The sequence below is a fragment of the Phodopus roborovskii genome, unplaced genomic scaffold (genome assembly GCF_943737965.1).
Source record: "Phodopus roborovskii unplaced genomic scaffold, PHOROB, whole genome shotgun sequence".
NCBI classification, from domain to species: Eukaryota; Metazoa; Chordata; class Mammalia; order Rodentia; family Cricetidae; genus Phodopus; species Phodopus roborovskii.
This window is the reverse complement of record NW_026125391.1, coordinates 14,397,571-14,421,673: the sequence shown is the minus strand read 5'-3', so window position 1 is coordinate 14,421,673 and position 24,103 is coordinate 14,397,571. Positions and strand designations below refer to the sequence as shown.

Below are 24,103 nucleotides of genomic sequence, written 5' to 3'. Positions count from 1 at the left end.
TATCCATCATTCTTTTAGTAACATTTGCTGATCTAAGCTACAACTGGTGTGAAGTTTTTTTTTTTGATGTTAAGAACCACCTTCAGACAATCTGATGTGTTTAGCTAAAGAACATTGACAAATGAGCAACTGTGAGAAGGATTTCCAATGAAAAGTCTAAATTAATGTAAAAGGAAAAATAATTTCCAGTCATCGTTTTAGAAATTCCTGTCAGCTCTGTGTTAAACTCGGTAATGAAGTAGAGTTAGCTAGTAACTGAAGACAAGGAGACTAGGGAGACTAGAAATACTGAGTTACCCCAAAGGAAGAGCTACCTGGGCAGCTGGTAAGGGTCTATAATTGATCTCATTGGAAGGACAAACACTGCCTTTTAAAAGCCAGCCAGAGCAAGCAGCCTGGCCTTTAGTATGTTTCATAAAACTAACAGAAAAGCAAAACATCTAACAAAGATAATACTGGTAGAGAAACAGGCCACAATTTACAAATCAAACCCAAGATTCTCAACCTCTTAAGTTTACCATTAAGTTGGAAAAAATTAAAATTAATAGTTAAAATTCTTAAGAAGTGGTGTTTAGTTTCTGACAAATTCACTTTAGAGGGAAAAATAATTAATGGCTCATTGTCTTTAGAGCCCTTATATTTTTTTCCCATTCAAACACTAAGAAATAGTTCACATTTATTTAAAGGAGTAATTTTTAGTGTTACAAAAATTCTTGTCCCTATGTAACAGTTATGTGTTTCTCCCATACAGCCCAGCTTTAATAGCTTACCGACGTTAGCAGGTTTTGAGTTCCCTGGATATCATCATCAGCTTGTTTGATGGCTGCCTCTGCTGCAATCTGGGCCTTTTCAGCCTCTTCCAATGCTTCCTTCACCATGTCCGCAGTGACTTTAACATCTGTTGCACTTTTGCTGAACAGAAGAACAAACACTGTTTTTAATATAAAAAATAGCATTTTCTTTGAAAGCGTATCTGTTAGGGAATATTATTTTAAAGTGTGTGATGTTTGTTGATGCTGCATCTGTTTAACTCTGTGAAGCTCTGTTACTACTGTGCCTGTCTAAAACACTTGGTTCTAATAAAGATCTGAATGGCCAACATTGAGGCAGAAGCAAGGATAGGCAGGGCTGGCAGGCAGAGAGTATAAATAGGAGAAACAGAACAAGGAGCCAGCCACCCAGCCAGCCATGGAGTTAAGAGTGAAAGTAAAATATACCTAAGTAAGAAAGATGGAAACTAAGAATGAGCTTCCATGTCATTTGGGGGCTGGGTGGTGGGTCCCCCAAAAGAGAAAAAATACCATTACCACATATAACATCCTGAAAGACACTTCATTAGTTAAAGAAATCCTCTTCTACAGCATGCTAATTACAGCAGATGACACCCTACCCACCCACCCAGATTGCCAGTGTCTTCACATACCTTGCTCTCTTCGCTTCTTCCAGTAGCATCTCAGCTCTGGCAATGTCAGCAGCACTCTGCTGCAAAATAACTTCTACTTGAGAAAGGGTTTCAACTCTTTCCCGGATGTCTTCTGTCAGGTTCTGTAACTGTTGTGGAGTGCTAGGCATTTCCATTTTCAGTACTTCATTAGCAACTGCTTCAATACTGTCCAGATCCGCACTATCCTCTGTGAAAAGCCAAGACAGAAAAATCATAGAGCTGGCTCACTCAGCCACATCATCTTATGTTTCTGCCACATCAAGGTTACAAGGACACCCTATTTCAGAGACAAGCCCTCACCCGGAGAAGTGCCATAGGCTGGAGAGGTCATGGAAGATGAGAAATCAAGCAGGTTTTGAAGGACATTTTGGGCTAGGGTGAATGGGCAGACAGAGAACATTGTTGTGTGTTAACGATGGCTTTAGGTTATGGAAGACTGAGGCCAGCATTTAAAGCTGGACCTGCAAGGCAATAAAAACCTTTACACAAGGCTGGCAAATACTGTGTCCCAACACAGGGCTGGGTTCAAGGCTAACCCAGTCCTACATAGCTAGGACTGCAATGAGATCTTAAAAAGAACAAACAAGCAATATTCCTTATCTGTTACCTAAATTTAGGAAATTCTAGATGAGAATGAGTGCAACACTCAATCGTCAGGAAAATTCTGGAGCTAAACGTTTCCTATGTGTTGTTAAGCTTTAATTAAATAGGTCAGATTTGTTTTCATTTTTTGACTGTCTAAGAACATAAATATGGACCCCAAAAGATTTAAACGGGGAAAAATACGTGGTTGAGTCATAGCTTTCCAATTGTTACCAGAAAGCAAGTTTTATTATCTTTCCTTTCTGTTAACCAGATATCGTTCCCCAACCCATAGCTATCTGATATCAGGTGGAGGATCAAATGAGCATTAAGTCTGCCTTTTACAGTCGCACTCCACTTCCAGTATCTACGTATGGGCCACGGTTAACTTCTGGCCAGAGATGCAAAGGAATGCCCTAAGGTTTCTTCCCTCCTAACAGGGTCTAACAAGGAGTGGGGAGGGGTCCTCTTCTCCCATCAGCCAGTGTCATCACATCAGACTATCTCAAGATGGGGCTATCTCAAGAATGAAGATGATTGGTTTAAAATGGCAGAAGAGAAAAGGCAAAGTGAGTGAGTCTCAGACCATTGAAGTTATACTACTTTGGACTGTTACGTGAGATCATAAATACCCTTCTTGACTAATTCTCACTCAATTAGAAGTTTTCTTGCAATCCATTAACATCCATGTTGACAGAATGTGAACTATACTCAAAACTTAAAATCTGGACCAGAGTCTAGAGAGTCCTTTCTCTACAGAAAACATCAAGGTTCTGGATATAGATGACAAAGGCCTAGGGGCATTGCCAAAATAACAACTCCTTCAAGGTCCTAATGATAAAAGCTCTAATTCAGTTTCCAGAGTAAATGTTTTGAGTTCTTGGTAGATTGCTTGGGATCCCCAGCAGGTATGGCAATGCCTGCAGAATACCTGGGAAGGCTATTTACAACATATAGTCCAAGAAAAGGAGGTCTACACAGAGGGCTTAGCATCCTTAGTGCTTACTGCCCATCAAAGTATCAGAGTTCAGAGATAGCATTCACTTGGGTGGCTTCCAAGTGCCCAAAATGCCAGCTCTAGGGGGTCTGATATCTCCCTTCTGGCTTCCTTGGGCACCTCTGTATACATATGTGCATACATGTAAATGTCCCCTCCCCTTTTAAGGCAGGCTGGGTCTCCTGTGGTTTTTCTATGTAGCCAAGGATGGTACTGATGCCTGTTTCCTGCTTCTTCCTTCCAGGTGTATTTGGAGATTTCAGGCATGTACCTACATATTCAGCTTGAAATGAAGGTAGTTCTTAACAGGGATATTTTCTGTTACTTTAAAATGCAGATAGGAATTCTTGCCTCTGAAACAGAACCTTGCAGGAACAAATGTCTGAAAGTAGAAGTAAAAACACATACTACTTACCAGTCAGAAAGTCTCTGATTTGCTTGATGAGATTCCTCAAGTCCTCGTTGCTCTTGTCCACTTTTTCTTTGGTAGCATTTGTTTTCAACAGGACATCCTGAGCATTCTGCTTAGCTTCGTCTGCTCTCACTTTTGCTTCAGAGACCTAAACATGAATAAGCCATCTCTGAAACCATCTTGCTCCCTCTAAAGTAGGCCAGAATGTCAAACAGTCTGCAAAGTACTGTCGACAAGCACAGAAGCTAATTCCTCTGTAAACAAAGTATTGTGCTTTTATATAGACTAAAATCATAATTTACACACAGGCATTGAGATTCCTGTTCAGTATTCTTAGGGCTAGCATTTGAAATGTTTCAAGGCAGTTTTTGGCTTGTCTAAAACGCTTGTTGATCTAAGAAGAGTTTGTCACTTTGGAACAATGCCCAATTTTGTGTGGGATAACAAGGTTCTCTCAAATTAATGTTAATCTAAAACTTATGCTGCTTTCTCCTAACATACATGCTATTTCCATAAAGAGAAAGCAAATTCTTAGTCTGAATAAGAACCTCTCTGCCACAGAAATATCAGCTTTCACAATGGACAGTGAATTTGGTCTGCATGGGGAGCTGACTTCTTTTCAGATCCTCCCTACAACTGCAAGCCAATAAACAACAAAACCCGAGTGCATGCAATGACCTACCATCTTGGAGAGCTGTTCCACTTCAGCTAGGGCACTTAGAACATCACGGTCAAAATCCATGGCTTTTTGCCAGGCGCTATGGGCCACAGTGACCAGACCACCACAACCAGGGCCCCCACACTTCTTCTCCCCTTCATCAGTTCTGCAGTTGGGGCCACCACATTCACTTTCAGAACAGTCAGCCCCTGGAGGTGTTCCGCAGGTCTGCAATAAGCCAAGGGTTCAGGGTAAGTCAGCAACAGAACAGCTGGGTGGTCCTCAGCAAGGATACTGTTCAGAGATGCAGGAATCAACCAGCTTGCTTCCATTGAACTTTACTCATCTCCATGTCTTCTACCCAAATGCAGAAGGATAGCATTTGAGCCCTGCTGAGTGATGACCATTATCTGCTTTATCAACTTCTGTCAGTGTGAGAGTTAGAACTGAGCTAGACTGGGATGGGAAGGTACCCTGGAGCTTGTTTAGGCCCAGTACCAAGGTGCTCTGCTGAATATGGTCTGCTATGGCACCTAACTTTGACTTGTAACTTACATCAACAGCAGATGGAATGTAGTGAGAAAAGCTGCCAAAGGACAGTGCTAGGACTTAATGTAAACAGGGAAACAGAAGGGTGAGATGTGAATTGAACATTTCAGATGGGGAGGAAGACAGTTTGTATGAATGAAGGTGGATGTAGCTCTTCCATGTTCCTTCAACCACCCCACCCATCTAGGACTCCTTCTTCCTCTACTAGAAAATTAAAGATTGTCACATGGTTACGGCACACAGATGCAATGACCTACCATTGCATCTAAGCATGCTGTATGATAGGAAAGGGCTGTGCAGGAAGAAAGTTATATTTAGCACATTTATGGAAACTGTACTGAAGAGGCAGGTATTACTGCAATGGGAAACAGTTACAAGAATACTTCCAGACAGGAAAATACTGTTTTAAAGATACAATGTTTTTCATAGAGATACTGTGAACTCTTTGGCCCAAATAACTGTAAAGTAACTATAACCCTATGTATGTTAATCTTTAAAATAAGGATCTTTTATGTATCTGGTTTATAGCCCATGAAGCACTTCTGAGTAATTGTATTCTTTGTGCTATGGAAGAAAATGAGTCCTACTCAAGACTAAGAGCCTTATGAATGTTTTCTGAAAATAGGCTGGCAGCACATTAGATATGCTTTGTTTCAACCAACATGAGCAGGGACAGAAACCAGCATGGCTGACTTTTTCTCTATGAAGGATGAGAAATACCTGAGGGACACAAAGAGAAGGCTCTTCGCAAGAAAAATGGCTGCACAGAGCCCTCAGAAATTTTTCACAGAATTCTTACAAGAACAAGAAAAGAAGCTGCATCTTACCAGAAAAGACTGCATAGAGAGGTGCTCATTTGGAAGGCCAGAGCCATTCCTCCACACCTACATACTGCCCGATCTTAGGTCGCCTTCTGTTACAAAGTAGAACCCCATTAGCAAGCTTAGCTGCATCTCAATGCAATTTGTAGAGATTTAAAAATGACTATTTTTTCTCATTAGTATTTGTAAAGAAGGAAGCCTGAAAGATGAAGAAAACTAGTGTTTCATGTGAAAATGCGGAGAGCTGAGCACTCTTAGGCGTAAATTATGCTGAAGCTAGGCCTTCATTTTCTATTCATCAACAAAATTGTGGTAAGAAATGTGTGTAGTAAATCATCATGAGATAATAAGAACTTAGCCTTGTAGGCACCCATACAATTGATGACAATACAAGAGACAGCATGCTTTTTTTTTTTTTTTAACCTTTTTTCTATTTCAGACTGTATGTGGATGGTGGGCAAGAGGGGCTATGGCAACCACAGAGTGGTTACTAGAAGTTTTCACTGTCTCCAGGAAATGAGAAGCAGCTCAGTTTGCTAGACTGTTGCTCTGTCATGGAAGGAATGTGGGAGAGGGTGGTGGGCAGATGTGGGTGCCCAGGGCCTTATAAATGGGTGCCCTCTTTGCAGGCTTTCCACCTGATTCTTAGATTCCTGTCTTGGCAGAGAAGAACTAGAACATAATGATGGCGTGTATATAAAACTACCTCTCAGTTCACTCTGGTCCCTCCCATGAAAAACAATAAGGAAGCTAGAGGAAAAAACTGGTTTGGTTTTCTTTTGGCTTTCTGCCTGATTTTCATTAAACTCACTACTCAATTTCATATGGCTCCAGAGTTACTTTTTAAAAGCTTCTAAGAAATTAATCTACATTCTAGGCCGGCTCAGACTTTAATCTTTACTAGGTAATATTACTAGAACAAAGGAACATTAGCAAACACCGATGGAAAAACTTGGCAGCCTGTCCCCAAACAGTTCAATTCTTCCCACTTGGATGTTGTAGTTCAAAGGAAAACAAGTTAGGTTTTTTTTGCTTTGTGTTTTTAGGCCACATTATAAGTAAGAAGTCCCTCAGCTGATACAGGTAACAGTGGAGTATCCTGACTCTTGGTGGTCTCAGAGGAGCAGCTAAAGGCGGGAGCAGGCTGGGACTCATGGACTCTGTTCTCTGAGACCTGATCATGGCTAACTCACATTGTAGCCCAGCACCTTGAACACTGGAGACACCCCTGCAGGTTTGCAAATGCAGTATTAAAGACAAGGCATAAGGTTTTTTGTTTTTTCTGTCTCTTAGGAGACCATAAAAAACGAGACCAAATCCCAAGCCTTACCATCTCAGCAGCAGCAGACAGATCGAGACTTTGCAGTTTGCCAGCCAGCTCATCCAGAAGGCGAGCCTGTTCCTCTTGCTCTTCCTTGAACTGGGATTCTCGCTCCAACATCAAATCTTCTACTCTGTCTCGGGTGAGGGCTGACTGGTCCACTGTGCTGTTGGGATCCGTGGTGGAGGCGTTCACCCTCTTTTCTGCCTCGAGAGAGATCTGGAAATACTTGGTGACACTATCCAAGGCACCTAGAGCAGGAAATGAAATTGTCTACAATTAGTCTCCCTGTCCCTGGTTCCTGACTAACCAGGGCCCATATATGGTATCTTGTGGCTCTGAATTAACTATAAAGCTTTAGGGTTCATATATATATATATATGAAGTAGAGATTCCCTCTAATGAGCAGTGGATCTCTTCTATCCCATTAGTACCTGGTCAAAATACAGAGGATGGGGAACCCTGGGGTGAAAACAGGAAACTAAGCCATCATGCACATATTGTTTCTACACATAGGCAAACATCTATATCCTGGTGTTGGGCAGCCTCGAGATGTCCAGATAACTTTCTGCTTATTTATCTACTTAGAGCCATTCAAATGATTATTATAGACCTAAAGAGCAGAGTTCTAAAACAAAGTGTATAATGCAGAATTGTGTCATTAACGTGTTTCACCTTTGTTTTTTTGGGAAGGGTCTTATGCAGCCCAGGATATTAATAAGTTAAATATTTTCAAAAGTTACTTCTTAAGTGAGCAGTAATCTGAAATGTGAAGGGATTTGCAGAATTAACAACTTAATATTTTTAGTACTCTCACGTCTAATAGGGAATTAAATTGGGAAGTGGGCCATATTTTCACTCAGCGGAGCCTCTGCTATGTTTGTCCCCAGGTCCCAGATTGGAAAACCGAGAATTTTAAGCCCCATTTGTGCCAAAGGCTCAAATAGCAAAGATTTAAAATGTTTAGAATGTTTTTTTTTTTTTTTCTCCTAAGGAAAAAGCAAGAGGGTTATTTATTATCCAGGTTTGAGATTCCTGTACAACAAGTCCTCACCCTGGATATCGGAGTTTTTGATGAATTCTAGCTGCTCGGCCAGTTCTTTCACAGTCTTGTCCAGGTTCTTTGCTTCAGCCTGCAGTGCAGCTAGCTCTCCAGCTGTGCTATTACTCTGTGAAGCTGTGTCAGATAATCTCATTTCTACTTGAGCCATCTTTTCTGTAACATCTTTGGTTAATTTCCTGTAAAGAGAAAAACAAGCTTACCTAAAATTGGCCCAAACTGTCAAATCTCACTCCATTTTCCACTAGCATAATCCCTCACCCTCCACCTTCAGACAAGCCCAGTGGCAAACCTCTATGTTCTAGTTTTAGTCCTATAAGACACAATTGAAGCTAACACCTTTTCATCAAATACTTTGAAGAAAACACAAAAGAAACCTCAGTTCTGTGGTGGGGGTTCCAAGCTTCTGATGTAAAGGTCAGTGCAGGCTGCCAGCTTTTAATGTAAGCAGCTGCAAGCCTTGTAAGCTCACAGACTCAAGACTCAGTGCAGGAGAATCTCCTATCCCCCTGCCAAAACCCTTTTCTCTGACTCTCACCTCAGGGTTCTCCTTCAAGACAGAACATGATGAGAGGAAGCCCTACCATGAGGACAGCGGAAGCCACCTGAAACAGCTAAGCTGCAAGCAAAGCTGCATCAAAGAAATCTTCTGTCCACAGAACACCACCCTTTATTCAGAAAAAAGCTGAAGAGGGGTGATCATCTCTGGAGAGTAGTTCCTCTGGCCTTGAGACCATCTCTGGAGATTTCTGTGTCACTTTTCTGAAGCTGTACTTCAGGACTCTGCTTGTGTACATATAGCATATGATGTCTGTGTGCACACATACCACAGAGGAATGTTCAAGAAGACCTGCTCTCTGGGGATTACTGGCTTACCTCAAAGAATCTAATGTCTTCTATGGAATATGGCGTCACTATAAAGTTCTGGAAAATCATCCAGTCATTGTGGCAAGTCTTTTCTAATCTACTCTGGGAGCTGAGGGAGGATTATCACCTTAAATCAAGAATCTGGGTTCATCGGGCAACAGACTAGACAGTTCCTGTCTCCTAAAGAAATCAACAACAAAACCTGTAAGATGTACAAATGCTACAAACAGGCCAACAGGATGGCTCCACAGCTAAACTATTTACCAGCCTGACAACAACCTCCTGGTTTGATCCTCAGGAGCCCCATGGTGGAAGGAGAAAACTGACTACCATTGGTTGTCTTCTAACACCACATGTGTTCTATGGCATAAGTCTATACACACACAGACACAGACACACAAACACACAAAGAGGAAAAAAAGCTAAAACCTTGGGTGGGTTTTTTTTTTTTTTTCCTAAGAATGCTACTTAAGGGACTGATGAGATGGCTAAGTCAGTAAAAGTTAAACCTGACAAATCAAGTTCTACCCCAGAATCCATGTGATAGAAAGATCTCTGCATGTGGTCCGAGGCATGCGTACACCCTGAATTCCCAAATATGTAAGTATTCTTTTTTTTATTAAATGATGCTCCTTAAGCTGAGAGGATAACACGAATGACCCAACAAAGGACAGGCACTAAAAAGGATTATGGAATCTGGTAGAATGACTTTCCTGGTGATAATTTCCCCACTGTTTCACATTTATTACACTACTGCTTCTAAGGGCTTTCATTTCAAGTCTCAAACATCTTTGCAATTAAAAGTAGTACCTACAGCTGGTTCAGCACATAAAAAGGCATTTTCTGCTAAGCCTGATGACCTGGGAAAAGAATGACTTCTCCAAGTTGTCTGGTGATCTCTATACATATACTACAACAGGATATGCCTACATATGTACAAATAAACAACGATTTCAAATATATATATATTTTTAATACTGGGGGGCAAACCTAGGACTTGATGTACTCTTAGTGCTGAGCCTCATACTCTGTGCTATTCACAGTGAACACTGTTGATAAGCAAGGGGCCCAGAGCCTGTGTAATCGGATTATGAAAACTTAGCACAAGTAACACTCTAGAAGATCTCGGGCATTCAAAAGTGGAAACCCCTTCAGGAATGATTTTCATCTCATTAACTACTTACTCTGCTTCCTCAAAGAGATTGCCAATGTTTTTCAGTGGTTCTGCTGCTGGGCTCTGCGCCAGGATGTCTTTTATCTCATTGACTTTCTTCTCCACAGAGTCCACGGTCTCCCGATATGGACCAATCACACCACTGATTTTCAAAGCTTTGGCTTTCTCCAGGAATTTGTGGGTCCTGTTGGTCAGCTCACCAATGATCACATCCCAGAGAGCAAAGCACTGGTGGCAGGGTGTGCAGTCAGGGAAGACCCCAGAGTACCCTCTGGTGCACTTGTCACAGCGTGGACCTTCAACACCCTCCACACACACACACTGGCCCGTGGACTGGTCACACTGTGGTGTCTCAATACCCCTGGGATCACAGTCACAAGCTGAAAGGAAAACAGAAAAAGCTTCAGTGACATAAACTGGCATTTAAATCCTCAATCACTGTTCCAGCCTACAGTGGGGCTTGGTCTAGCATTTGTGACTCATCTCTGTTGACCCTTTCTTAATAAGAGTATAGTAACTTAAAAATCAACAGGTAAGCCTTGCTGAACACTCACTTGTGGCAAGCATTGTAGACATGTTTTATATGTATCACATCATTTAACCTCACACCATCCCTAGGGTATAGGCAAAATAGTTACAACCATTTCTCTGAAACGGAAACTAAGGTAGGATCATTACATGACCTGTGCCACATCTCATGGCAGGGAAAGGACCAAGCTAGGAGTCAAGACTGAGCACTCTGCATCTCCAGAGGCCATCTTGGTCTCCATCCCACCTCTGCCTCTCTCTGAGCTCCCACCTAACACGTAGTATAGATGATCATACTGCATGCTGATGTGAGTTAAGCCCTTTGCTAGAAGTAATATCCTAAAGGAGCAGCATTTAAATCATCAAACCTACCCGCTCATGAAACAATGCACTGTGTACTGGGGAAGATACAATATACTTGATCAGCAGAAAACTATATCTAAAAGAAATATGAAGAATCCAAAATATCTGGTTTAAAGGCTTCCCCTACACATAATCCACCATGCATCTGCTACTGTGACTAAATACCCTCACAGTATGAGCAACAGATCCATAAAAATGTCAGAAGAGACCCCAGGGGGTCTTGGAAACCACCTGGACCTAATAATCTGTGACTGATCCAATATGGCTGGCACCTCACCTTACAGCCAAATGGCAAAAGGGAAATCCTGCCTGACACAGGGAAAAACCAGCATTCCTGGCCAACGGCTCACTGACATCACTTATTTTAACATACACTTTCTGGACTCTTGTTTAGATTTCTGAATCTCAGGCCACTGAATCATTTTTATGTCAACATTTGGCACTGCACAGTATTTGTGGTGTTTGACCAACAAAAGGTCTGTGTGTGCATGTCTGGTTTTAAATCCATTCTGGGTAAAGGTGTGAAAGTAACATAAATATGGCCTCTTACTTCCCTAAGCAGAGTGTAGACTCTCAGGGTAAGGGCATGTCATAAAGCCATTTTTCCACTTGGTACCAAGCACAGAATTCACTTGTACACAGGAGTCCAACAGTCTTTGCCAGATGAGGACCTAATTTCATGTACACGCATTCAAGAGGCATTTCACATATCAGTGTGAGAAACAACCAGACTAAAGCAGTAGTGTCTCTATAGCAAAGCTCTGTACCCAGACTGTACATCAGTAGGTGTGATTTGCCACCTAAATACTTTCTCATGAAATGTTATCCAGAATCAGCTGGACTGGCAGCCCTAAAACATGCTTATATCTCCAACCACTTCTCAACTCACAGAGATGCTTGCAGCCTTAGAGGGCTGATGACACCTGCCACACGCTGCTTGGTATCCCTTACTTTGTATTGTATCTATCACCTTTAACAAAGCTAAGGAATCTAGCACCATGGTTAGAAAAATTATGGGCTATAAATCCTGTCTTCCCCCAAATCCTTCTGTGCCCTAGAGCAAGCAAAGTGTGGCTAGGTCAAAGTGTGGGTATGGGGGAGGGAGGGGCACAATCATTGAAATGAGACAGGACTTCCACATTTGTAAGAAGGGTAAGGCTCACACCTACCTCAGGGAAATTCATGGCAAGTATCCTAAAGCACGTGTGAGAACATGCAGTACACAGCAAGCACTCGTCAATGCTAGGTCTTTCCAGTCACTATCCGTGTCCCTAGTATTCCGCAGTCTCTTGCTCCATTTAACCTGACCACATGTACACCCAATAAAGGTTAAGTGTATGTGTGTGTGTGAATGCATGTTTTGTGAGGTTATCTTCCCTTTGAAGATTAAAAAGAGATTTCAGCCAGGTGTGATAGTACATGCCTTTAATCCCAGCAGGCAGGTATTTAGGGTTCCAGGCCATCCTGGACTGCAGAGCTGGGGGCTGTGTGGACAGGAAGAATATTAAAGTCACAGGACTACATTAGGCTAAACAGTACTTTAGGTCATTCTCACTGTGGGATCTTACAGTGGGATGTGTAGTGACCCAGAGATACCAGGGAAAGACCTGGCCACGTCTACTTCCGTCAGTTTTTCAGGTAGCTAGGAAGAGATCTAGTAAGAACAAGTTTCCATTTCATTTGGCAATATGCAGTTGTCTCCCACAAGCTCCCTTCTCCTTGAAGGACTGTAAAACACAACACAGGAACCAAAGTAACCGAGCGTTTTAAAGGAGCCAAAAGTATTATTATTTTTGGATGGGCTGGTGACTCAAGGCAGCTGCTACAACAGAAAATCTCTGCTCAATTTTGAGTTATTAAAGAAAATATCTAAGTTGTAGTATCAAAGGAGTCTTCAGTAGAAAGGAAGAGATCAATTGAATATATGACTTTGCCATCCAGGCTGTATATACAGTCTTGGGAAGTCTTTGTTGATGATACAGGACTTTATCTTTGCTGGCCAAGTCAGCAACCCAGGTCAGGGACTATCAGCATAATGTTATAGGTATTTCTCAGATGTTCAAAATCAAGGGACAGAAAACTAATCTAAGAGAAACTTCCAGAAATGCTATTAAACACCAGTCAACTGATGACTGTATTAAATTGTTGAAAACTGCTGACCCTGGTTTCATTAAGAATTTTTGTTTCTGAACAGTGAACTAATCTCCCAGTAAGTGAAGTTCAACTATTTGCCCTTATGGCTGGCACTTCCCAACAAGTGTGCTCTCTCTCTCTCTCTCTCTCTCTCTCTCTCTCTCTCTCTCTCAAAAAGCTAGATATTATAAATTATTTGCTTGAAAACTCACCTGTGATGTCTGCCACAAATAGTACATAAAAGTCTATGACAAACTGGACTTATCTTTTAGAGAGAGGGAATCCTTTTAACCAGATAGAATGAATGAATGAGGCAAACAAATCTGAAGATGAAGGATTCATGGAAGATGATGAATGAAAGATAAGACTGTCCCAGATCAATTAACCATAATGGGTTTTACCTATGACACATCTGACCTGAAGCTCCCAAAACAAAACAAAAGCTTATTTGAGGAACAAGCAGATATGGTCCTCTAAGTGGTAGACAGTAAATGAGCTGTGCAGTTCTAGGTAGGATCTGCTATTGTTCAAATGATTGCTTGGTATGACCGTTAAAATACCTCTGCATTGCTTGACCTGGTATGGTACTAGGGGATGAAACAGTTTAAAATACATTTATGTGAAACTGTGTACTGCTCAGACCCTTTGAAATGCCTACAGTGTTCTATGGTCTTGACTGTGGAAGAATGTAAACAGCTCAGACATCCCCTGCTATTTCTAATATGCTGACCTTGTCTCTAACCAGCTAACAATTGTATCTCCTTTGACAAAGTACTGGGCCATAAAGGAAACTGGAACTGATCCATGCACTGCACACCTGTCAATACTGAAGAAGTATGATGTAGAGATGCTCATAAAGCCTGAAAAACCAGTATCATTTTGGATTATGAGAAGGAATGGCATCTAGTGCTCTTTGCTTTTCACAGATTTTGCAGAAGATTTTAAATGACTTATTCTTCTATGTTCTCCAAAAGTGCATTTTATAGCTGGCAACTACTTCCCCAGAATTCTGACAGCTGCTATATGGGCAGAGAGACTAACATGCTGTGAATGTGCTAAAAGTGAACATGAGGTGGATGTTATTATATGAAGTGGTAGCTGCTGTCATGGCTAAGGATTCAATGTCCCGGGAATAAAACCTGCCTAAAGGATGTAAATTTTTTTTTTTTTTTTTTTTGTATTTGAAAATTCTGGGTTTTTATTTATTTATTTTAACCAAACTAGCATGCACACATACGTACATATGTACATATATATATATTAAGAAATGCAAAGAGCATTAATCATGTATATTTTAAAAAGTAGTAAAGAAAGTATTGTCAACAACAACAAAAACCTAACTCCATTATTGTCTGTGTAGATATGCTGTTCTAGTACCAAAGTATTTTTTTAATCATGATTTCTAAGAGGTAGATCAATGAACAATACTTCACCTATTTCAAAGCCACTAAAAAGAATACACTAGCCAACTGCTCTCACAATGGGAATTTATCTATGTATCTATTTCTTGGACATGTAAAATTTCTGCTTCTTTACAGACTTCTCTGCCTTGTAGACCTCTTCTGCCCCCTAACAGAGCTCTCTTTTTACTGACCTGGCGCTAAGGCTTCTCACTATCTGGTGGAAACAAGGCTCAAGCTAAGATTGTTTCCTGAGGGTCCTTCTCATAGGCATGTTGTGACATGCCATTTGTGTTGTCTGCTAGGACAGTCATTTCCTCACTTTTAACACCAGCTGCTGGGAGGACAGGAGCACCAGGCAAGAGCAAGGACCCTGGGCTCCACAGGCCTGCTTCTGGTCCTGGTTCTGCCCTCATTAGAGACATGGCTCTCAGCAAGCCACTTAACCTGTGAGCCTGAGATCCAGCAACTGTGACAGTCTATATTCATCTGCATACGTTATTTGTTGCATCCATAAAATTAAGAAGTCGTGTATAATATACCTAAAAAAGTGCTCGGTACTAACAAAATTCTCTGAGTATTCACAGGCCCCATTTTTCCCAAATAGCCCATTAAGAGCCTCCTGGTTAGGGAAGATCACCTTCTGAGATAAGACTTCATGGAGCTCAGGCTGGCTTTAAACTCATTACGTAGTGAGGAACGGCTTTGAATTCCTTATCCTCACGTCTTTACCTCCCAAGAGCTAGGATTGATTACAGGTGTACACAGTCAGGTCTAGCCTACTCACTTTTCACTGTGCACCTACTGTGACTGTTCCCCTTTCTATTGGAAACTGAAATCTGATTTTGAAAACAGAAACGATGCAACCTGAGAATCAAGTAGTGGGTATCTACTGCCCCAACTTTCCATTGCATCCCATCCCTGCCTTTGCCCACAACCACCCCTTGCTACAAGGCTAAATATTTGCTGATAGTGTGTATGGAGGTTTCTGTTTCACTAAAAGCAAAGGAATACATGGCTGACCATTAGTTCACAGAATTCATAAGACAGAAGAGAACTGAACCCCCGCAAATTGTCCACTGAGTGCCTTATATATGCCAAGGCAGCCTCCAAATAGTAAACTTTTTGATAGCAAGGAAACTTTAATCCTTTCATCCTCTTATATGCAGCTTTCATTTTTCTGACATTCCAATCCTCCCCACTCCCCACCCCTGGCCTTGGTGGCAAAACCTCAGTTCTGGAATGAAGCTGAAGAATAACTGACTCCAGCTTTAATAAAGTCTAAAAGAGTAAAACATGTCAGGCATTGCTGGCCATTCTGCCTGTCTGGACTATTAAGTCTGGCACTGGAGCACAAAGGAGCCAGAAACAACCTATCAGGAAATGAAGGCAAAGTTTTATTTACTGACAAGTACCCTGGGGACATGTGTTCTATTATCAGGGTTATAAAAGACAAGACCTCTTCCTAACTGAAGTTACGGTTCTCTAAAAGCTCAGTCTTATTTCTTCAGTCACAATGGAAGTAACAATAAAAGGTAGTAGGTAGGCTGGATTTGGCGATGCGCCCTTGTAACTGTAGCACTTGGGAAGTGAGGATAAGGAGTTCAAGGCCAGCCTGGACTACATGAGTCCCCCCTATCTCAAAGGGTAGAGGGAGCAGGGAGGGGAGTAAATTGTGGAAGAATGAATATGTAGGCAAGGAATGTATGGTATTTCCTTCTCACTCTCTTTTTGTGTGGTACTGAGGAATGGAAATTAGGTCTTCCCACGTAGGAGACAAGCGTTGTAACACAAGAGTCTCCCAGCCCACCACCTAGAACCCACACTTATGCCTTGATATTGCAGTTTCACTGATTAGAAAACCACTGGCCTTTTAAGGAGTCCGTGGCCTTATAAGGGCATTGAACTCTTCCCTTTGCTATCTATGAATAGACAGAAAGATTCCTCTTGTGACCTCGACCCCTGCAGGGTACAGAACAAAGCTCCCGGCTGTAGATTGAACTAGCAAGTACAGCACTGGGTAGATGAGACTTTCCATCCCAACACAGTTGTGGTCTTGTTCGGACTTGGCACAATAGGCCAAGAGCCCCAAGCTGCCTGAACAATAGGAACATTCAACCGTTTGTATGCTGGAGGCTCCAATCATTTGTCTTTCATATAACTACATTTTTTTCCCATAAGGAGATGACTTAACTATGACCTAAGTCCTTCTATAAGCAGTTTCTGGATGGCAGAAGAAAGTCTAAATTTGTGCCCTCCAAGAAACTGTTTCAACTGAGAATAGATTGGCAATTCATTACATAACCCCAGAAGAGTGTGGTCTTTAATTTCATTCTAGCTGCTCTCTGGGGTCCTTCCATTGTCAATGCATTCCAGGACAAAGAGCCTTGAGCTGTGTCTTACTCAGCACTGCTGTCCCTGCCCTCAGCCAACACGGAGCCTTGCTGCCTCCCAGGCCACCCACAGCCCCAGGGCCGGCAATAAACCCCATTCTCCAACCCTTGAAGTTCCAGTCTCTCTGGGAGCTTTGTAAATTCTGAGACTTTTTAAGTCTCAATGGCATTTGAGGGCCCAACAGATTCTTGTTTAAGGGTCTGTCTGAAGGGCAGCAGGAAGGCAGGCAAACGGAGTGACCCCATGGCAAGGAGCAACAACTGGCTCATCGTGGTGATATGCTCAGTTTTCCTCTTCTAGAAATTTCTACACTCCTCCCCTCCTTCCCCCATTCAGTCTCAGAGACTGGGAGAGACAATGTCAACCAAAATGTTCAAAAACATGGTGACATTTTCTAACCAAATTGCCAGTGTGGACAACTAAGTCAAGCACCTTCTACCCTAGACTTTGACCCTTTAGGAGGCAGAACTTCCTGGCTCCATCTGAAATAGAGGAGGTTGGAATGATGGTAGGATTTAGGAGGAAGCAAGGAAAAACAGAACTTCTACATCCAGGTCCTATCAATCTCCCCTTGGGCATTTTCCCCCCTTGAATCTACAAGCAGAAACAGAATTTCCAAGGGGCTTAAAAATGACTTGTTAGTGGATGGGCTAAAGGGATGAAGAGTCTGGATCTGAGGGTGACAAATGTGGAAAGAGCAGAGATTAAACTTTTAAAAGTAAACTGTGTATTATACGAAAAACTATGTGTTTATGAGATGTGTCTATCGACACAGAGGCAGGAACTAGAAAGATCAAGGCCTCTGTCCTAATATAGAGGTACTGCTTGAACTGAAATCAGGCAGCTGGCCCCATAAACCTGCTCTCTGCCGTGGGGTCACTCCATTCGTCTGCCTTCCTGTGGTGCTTGTGCCCCTGGGATCAAGCCAGCATAATGATCTTTGCAGTTTCTTTGTAACAAGTCTGGTTATCTTAAGGAGAAAAAGGAAATGCAAAGGGAAGAACAGACAAGGCAAGTCTGCTCGTGATGATGCATTACAATAGCTGGTCTTGTGACTTACAGGACTACCTTGCTAGGAAACCACATCTGGGTTATAGAACTGGAAATGGGAATGTGCTTATTTATGGATACAACAGACATCATCCCTGTGTGAAACAAACCGTGACCTAAAATGTCCATATAAAAGCCTGCTGGCAAGCCTCACTGAAAAATCAAATCAGGTGCAATTTGTTCAGGTCTTGGCCACTATTTTACTCTCCTGTTGCTGAGGCATGAAGGTTCTATGTCTCTAGTTTCTACAGGAGTTACTGAGTGAGTTAGCTACTCACCAAAGATCTATCATTGTACTCAGAAGAGGAAAAGGCATTTTGAGTTAGACAAGGACCTACAAGGAAAATATATCAAGGAGCATGTAAAAAAGTATAGGAGATATTTACCCAAAGATATGTGTAAAACATAGGGAAGAAAAAAAAAATAGGAAATGGATAGGAGGCAGGTTAAACTTGATTGTTGTTGGTTTTTGGTTTCTCAATGCAGGATTTTTCTGTGGAGCGCTGGCTGTCGTGACACTAACAGAGATCCGCCTGGCTCTACCTCCCTGAGAGCTGGGACTAAAGGTGTGTGCCACCACCGTACAGCTTAAGCAACTTATAAAATCCTTTCATAAATGTTTTTTAAGGTCTGAAAAATAACTTGCCTGGTTAAAACAATGGTAACAGTATAAAAATCAATCAATCCTTCTGGCTGATGAGGTTTTAATACTTAGGCTTTTGTTTGTTTTTGCTTCTTGAGATGGGTTCTTGCTCTGTTGACCAGCCTGTCCTAGAACTTTTGCTTTCCTGCTTCAGACTCTTAAGTATTAGTGGCATTTACAGATAGTAAGTTTCTATTAGGAAAAGGTCCATTTCTTTCTGCCTACGTGAGAATCTGGGGTTGAATCACACTGAAAAGACTTGGGATTCCAGCCATATTCACTTAACTCTATGTCACCCCCCTCCTAGTCTCACTGGAGGATGCTGTAGTAGCAGCCTGTTGCAGAGTCTGCTTAAGTCTTGGAATTAACATATCTTATTATAGTAACCGCATCTACACACACAGGATTAAGGAACATTGCTTAGAGAAGGAAACAAATCAAACTGTCAGCATGTGTAGCTCATGTAGCCTCACTTTGATGAAAATCATTTTTAAAAGTGACTGTGTATACTGTAGAGTTCACCAAAGGCTCTTGCAGATGTAAGACCCTGTTCTTGCCCATCCCACTAAAGCATCAGCTTGGGTCTGGCCTCACCTCGACATTCCACATCGGGGTCTCCCCAGAAGAGCTCCTGGCATTCGCTGCAGGTCCGGCCTCCGAAGCCTGGCATGCACTGGCACTGCCCGGTGAACTGCAGTCCAAACACAGACTTATCAGGTGGTTTCAGTGGGGAAGCCAGTTGTAACTTGCCCCAACCCAGTTAAGTGACAGAAGCAGAACCTGGACACCTGTGCTGCAGAATGGGGACAGGGTGTCACACCAGCACTTCCTAACTATTTCTTGTAAGGAGTTTGGAAAGGTCTCTAGCATGGTAAGATTTTGGCATCTGTACTTTTTCTATAGATTGACACCAATCCTAGGCCACCTGTGGCTTGTCAACTCTGGGGGGAGTGTCAGTTTTAGCTTATGTCAGCAAGTGACAGCACTTTGCAATGCTGCCAATGGCTATGCAGTTGCTTTTAATCTGAGCAACTCTGAAAACTGTTTGATTTGGGGGCCAGACAAGGGAAAGACATGATACATGAGTGTGCATCCATAGCTGGGCACTATAATGAAATGAATGCTATGGATGCTAAATGAGGACCTCACACACAGTAACATTTCCTCAGCCAAGAGGACAAGCAGGGACTGGCAGCCAGTCTATGCTCTGCTTGCCAGGCTGAGTGCTCTGTGTTGGCCTCTTCCTTCATATGGGGCAAAGCCACCTCACCGACTAGTTGTCACAGAGCCCTTCAGAGGCCTCTAGCCACAACCCCTCACCTCATTGCAGGATGGCCCAAAGGAATGCACAGCGTTGCAATTGCATGGCTCACAACCGGTCCCGCTGGCCAGCTGCCAGGTATTGGGTGCACACTGATCACAGTTCTGCCCGATCACATTGGGAAGACACAAGCACTGACCAGTGGCCTTGTCACAATGACAGTCAGAGCCATTACAGTGCTCCTGCACGGTGCCCAGGTAATTGCAGACACACTCTGAAATAGAACAGCATGATCAAATTGTACATCTAGTCACATTCATGGGTACATAGCAACAGGGTTAGTTCCATATAAAAAGCTAGGCTTTTCTCTCTCCAAACCTCAATGTTGACATGTAAGAAAAAAAGCAAAAGTCATGTTTTTAAAAAAAAAAAAAAAAAAAAAAAAAGCCCTAAAATTAGCATCCTTTAGAAGGTCTCATGATAACTATGAATTTGGCACTTCCCTGGCAGATGACAAGTCCACAGAAGTGTAATGACAGACTTTCGCATGTCTGGGAGTATTTTCGTGATATACACATTCGAAAGATTCAAAATTTGAATTAAGACATTCATTGATTTCAAACTCCTGGCAGGAAGCAGCCATAGCATATGTCAGAAGCAGCAGGTAGAAGGCCTGTAAGCTAAAAAAGACTTTAAGGAATCCAGTCGTGCCGGGTTCCTAACATTCCACATGTTTCTAAACAAAAACAGATGCCCGTGGGCTTTGTAGCCAGAAAGCCTGGCTGCTCTCCTGATAAGACAAATAATAAGGTCTGAACAATTTTACTGCTGTTACTTTTTTCTCCACTTTTTGGGAGAGGCCTACTCCACCAATGACATCAGAACGACATAGCCCACCCACAGTGGGAATTCCGGTCTCTTAAGACCCATTCAATCAGTAAGTTCATGGAAAGAACACACTACCATGCACTCCACTGAGTGGCATTTATCTTGATGACAGCCACAATTTCCCCTGGCACAGAGCCACTTCTTGAGACTTGTCTTGCCAAAGAATGAAGATTTACAGATTTTATCACTTATTTCTGATTTTAACAAAGGGGGGTGTGTGTGGTGATTACCACAACGGGCATGCTAAACGAATGTGCATCTTACTTCTACAGTCTTGCCGAAGAGCATCGCCATAGTATCCATACTGGCAGAGCTGGCAATGGTCCCCTTCTGTGTGATACAGGCACTTGAGGCACCTTCCTGTCTCCTTGTCACAGGCTTCTGGATCAGTAGTATCAATGTTGTGGTGACACTGACAAGGCTGACATGACCCTCCAAAATCCGAGGGATTGCCAAAAAAGCCAGGGGCACAGTCCTCACATCTGGAGCCTATTTGAAAACAAAACCAAGTACATTGTTCATTTTGGCGTATGCGAAAGCCTGCTCACAAATTCATTGGCATTCCTGTCCCGGCAACCAACCAACCACGCAACAACTTGCTAGTATCACTATGTAATTTACTAAGGCCAGTGTCTACGATCTCAAAGAGAAGGTACAGCCTTCTAACTGTGAAGGAAAAGTATGCATGTGCTTTCCAAAACTGCTAAGGTAGCCTCAGCCTCAGAGGCCATGGTACAGTGGGCAGGAGAGCCTTAGCTTCTAGTCATACCAGGGTGGAGCAGGCAAGGAGCGACACAGAGATGAGGTCACTTCAGTGTAGCTGGGTGTTAAATTCTAACCCAAGCATGAGCTGGAAATGGTAGAATCGGTGATCCTCTGTGAACAGCCGGGAAAATGAGCTCCTCGTGGCGACCCTGTTTCTAAAGAAGCCCTAATGCATGAAATTCTTCTTGGGCTGTGTATGAGCCTATCTAGCAGCTGACCAGCAGCTTCATGGCTGGGATAAAAGACCCCCAATACACACACACACACACACACACACAAGGCTAACTTCACTGGATGTCAGCAGTAAACAGTATAAACATACTCAGCTATGATGTAACCTGCTCTCTGGCGATTTTCCACCCTATGGCCACCTCATTGTTTCCAAACACTCACTTGTGTTAGGTTTTGGGAAGAAAAAACAAAACTAAAAAGTAAGTTAGTCTTCTTGTATTGAAAACTGAGAAATTATTCTTAAGGAGATCCTGTTGTTTTCACTCCGTTTAACACCCAAGGGTCAGCTCTGTCCCATATGCTACATGGGTAAAGGGCAGGATCCTCATGAATCCCTTAAGTTTTAATGAAGGACTGACTGCAAAGGTGAACTTAACTGGTTCGTTCATCTTTTCTTCACTAACAATGAACACAAGACACACCTCCTGCCCCTTTGCTTCTTATGGTGTGTGCCCACTTACCAATGTAACCAGGATCACAAACACATGCAAGCTGGAGAGTAATGGGATCTTGATAACAGCTCCCGGCAAACTGGCGTCCACTGTTAGGGCCATCTGGACAAGGGCAAGGGCGGCAGTGATCTCCCGACCCAATGATGGGATCACCGTAGTAACCAGCCAGGCACCTGCAGCCGGTGCAGAAGACAGTGAGCCCTGACCCAGTCGTAAGAACAGGCTTAGAAACTGGACTCTGAGGACACGAATCCCCATTCCTCCTGTTAACAAGGGACTTTTTGGAGTCGCAACAAGCATTCTTACATTTTAGTTAAAACTCCATGAAGGACTTTGTTTAAATAGGTTGCTGAGCTCCTCTACCAAATATTTTGATTAACAAGGTTCCTGGTGGTTCTGAAGCTGGCTGACAGGGGAAACACTTGCAATAATGTATTTAGGATGATACTCCCCAACTAGTGTGATGATCTTTACTAACTGTTCCACAGACAAATAGTTTCCCATGTGGACTTCACTCTCCCATGGACTGCCAACCTGCCCTGGACACTTGGCTTTACATTCTCTTTGTTTTAAGGAGTCAGTCTGTCTGCATGCTTATTCTTCTTAGTCTGTGAGTATGGAGGATGAGGGGAGGAGACAGGAGATGCTAGAGGAGATACCCTAGAGTTAGCAAGCTCATCGTGGCCATAGGTCTAAGCCATCCTTCAATCCAGCTGATAGGGATGCTGTACAACTATGACCAGGATTTTTGAGACTGGGGAGCTGTGAAGCTTGAACAGTTTGCAAAAGCTTATACACCCAGACAAGGAGCCTCAATTCTGACTCAGCCTCCCAACTTCGAGCAAGGAATTACCTTGATGTGTCATGTGCTGCTGGACTCAAATTAAATGTTAACTAGGGTACTTTTTACTCCCAGTGTAACACAAGCACTTGAAGGAGCTTTGGGTTCACCCTGGCTATTACATATACAGGAGCTGGATATTCTTATTAATTCTCTTATAGTTATAAAGCAGTTAGAAGCACAGCAGGGTCTGCCACTCACCTTCAAGGCTTTCCACTTCATGTGATAGCCATGCTTTTTGTTTTGAGGTGGGGAAATAGTTTTTAAATGAGGAGGAAAATGAAGAAATGCAAGAAAGCTCTATACAGAATATCAACTACATATTTAATTCCATGCAGACATAGTATAGGAATATGTTCCTTGGGGACTTCTATAGTGACAAGCAGCTTTCTATAGGAACAGCTGAGGAAGTTTCTAACAAAATCAAAGATGTGCCAAAAATGGAGTGTTCATTTCCTGTCTCTCCATACTCTTCATCCTTGCAGGAACAATCCAACCAGTTTCCTTTTTAAATCAAGAGGATTAAAACTCTGACTGCCTGGGGATAAGGTACAGACTGAGACATTTGCTCACACAAGACAGCAGAATCTCCAATGATTTGGTGAAGTATTCCGCAAACCTAATCCTTAGTCTTTTTTCTTCTCCTACATCCTTTCCCATTCTCCACTAGAAAACAAAGTCCTTTTTAAGTAAGATCCAAGGCTAGTTGTAAATGGCCAGCCATTTACATCCCATCACACCTCTTTTGAATTGGCATGTAGATGACTGCCTCCTGGACCCCCTCTACTCTACTCTTCAAACTAGCCTTTTATCTCCCCTTGAAAGATAAACAAAAATTTAGGGCAGATAAAGATATCACGGGATACATTAACGCCCTCCTTTTGCTCTTGTGTGGCTCTTATTTTCTTTGTACAGAACAGTTTTGTGGTTAGAACCACAGCCACTGTGGCCTTCACTTTCTTCACTATCACACTAGCACTAAGCCAAAAGCCTCGTGTTTGGTTTCACTGAGAACTTGATACCTGCAATGGTTAATCTTGGTTGTCAACTTGATATAGCTTGGAAAAGGGACCTTCAGTTGAAGAACTGTCTGTCCCCAGTTGGCCTGTGGACATGTCTGTGGGGTATTAATGGGTAACAGAAGCATGAAGACCCAGCTCATTGAGAATGGTACCATCCCTACACAGATGGATCTATGTTGTGTAAGGTAAGTAGCTGAATGTAAGTCTAGAAGCAAGCCAGTAAGCAGCACCCCTCCAGAGTTTGTTT

The 24,103-nt window shown here is 42.5% G+C and overlaps 1 protein-coding gene across 1 annotated transcript in view; it reads right to left on the bottom strand.

The window, feature by feature from the left end:
* Lamb1 (laminin subunit beta 1) overlaps positions 1-24,103 on the bottom strand; it is a 65,358-nt gene that overhangs the window by 2,551 nt on the left and 38,704 nt on the right. Inside the window, exons 20-30 of the mRNA XM_051175101.1 lie at positions 22,003-22,166; positions 20,810-21,034; positions 19,717-19,931; positions 18,991-19,087; positions 9,896-10,265; positions 7,839-8,023; positions 6,794-7,035; positions 4,118-4,321; positions 3,439-3,583; positions 1,424-1,631; positions 771-912 (exon numbers count right to left, since the gene is read on the bottom strand). Of these exons, the coding sequence (XP_051031058.1) occupies positions 771-912; positions 1,424-1,631; positions 3,439-3,583; positions 4,118-4,321; positions 6,794-7,035; positions 7,839-8,023; positions 9,896-10,265; positions 18,991-19,087; positions 19,717-19,931; positions 20,810-21,034; positions 22,003-22,166 (2,197 nt within the window). The remainder of the gene's footprint in view (positions 1-770; positions 913-1,423; positions 1,632-3,438; positions 3,584-4,117; positions 4,322-6,793; positions 7,036-7,838; positions 8,024-9,895; positions 10,266-18,990; positions 19,088-19,716; positions 19,932-20,809; positions 21,035-22,002; positions 22,167-24,103) is intronic.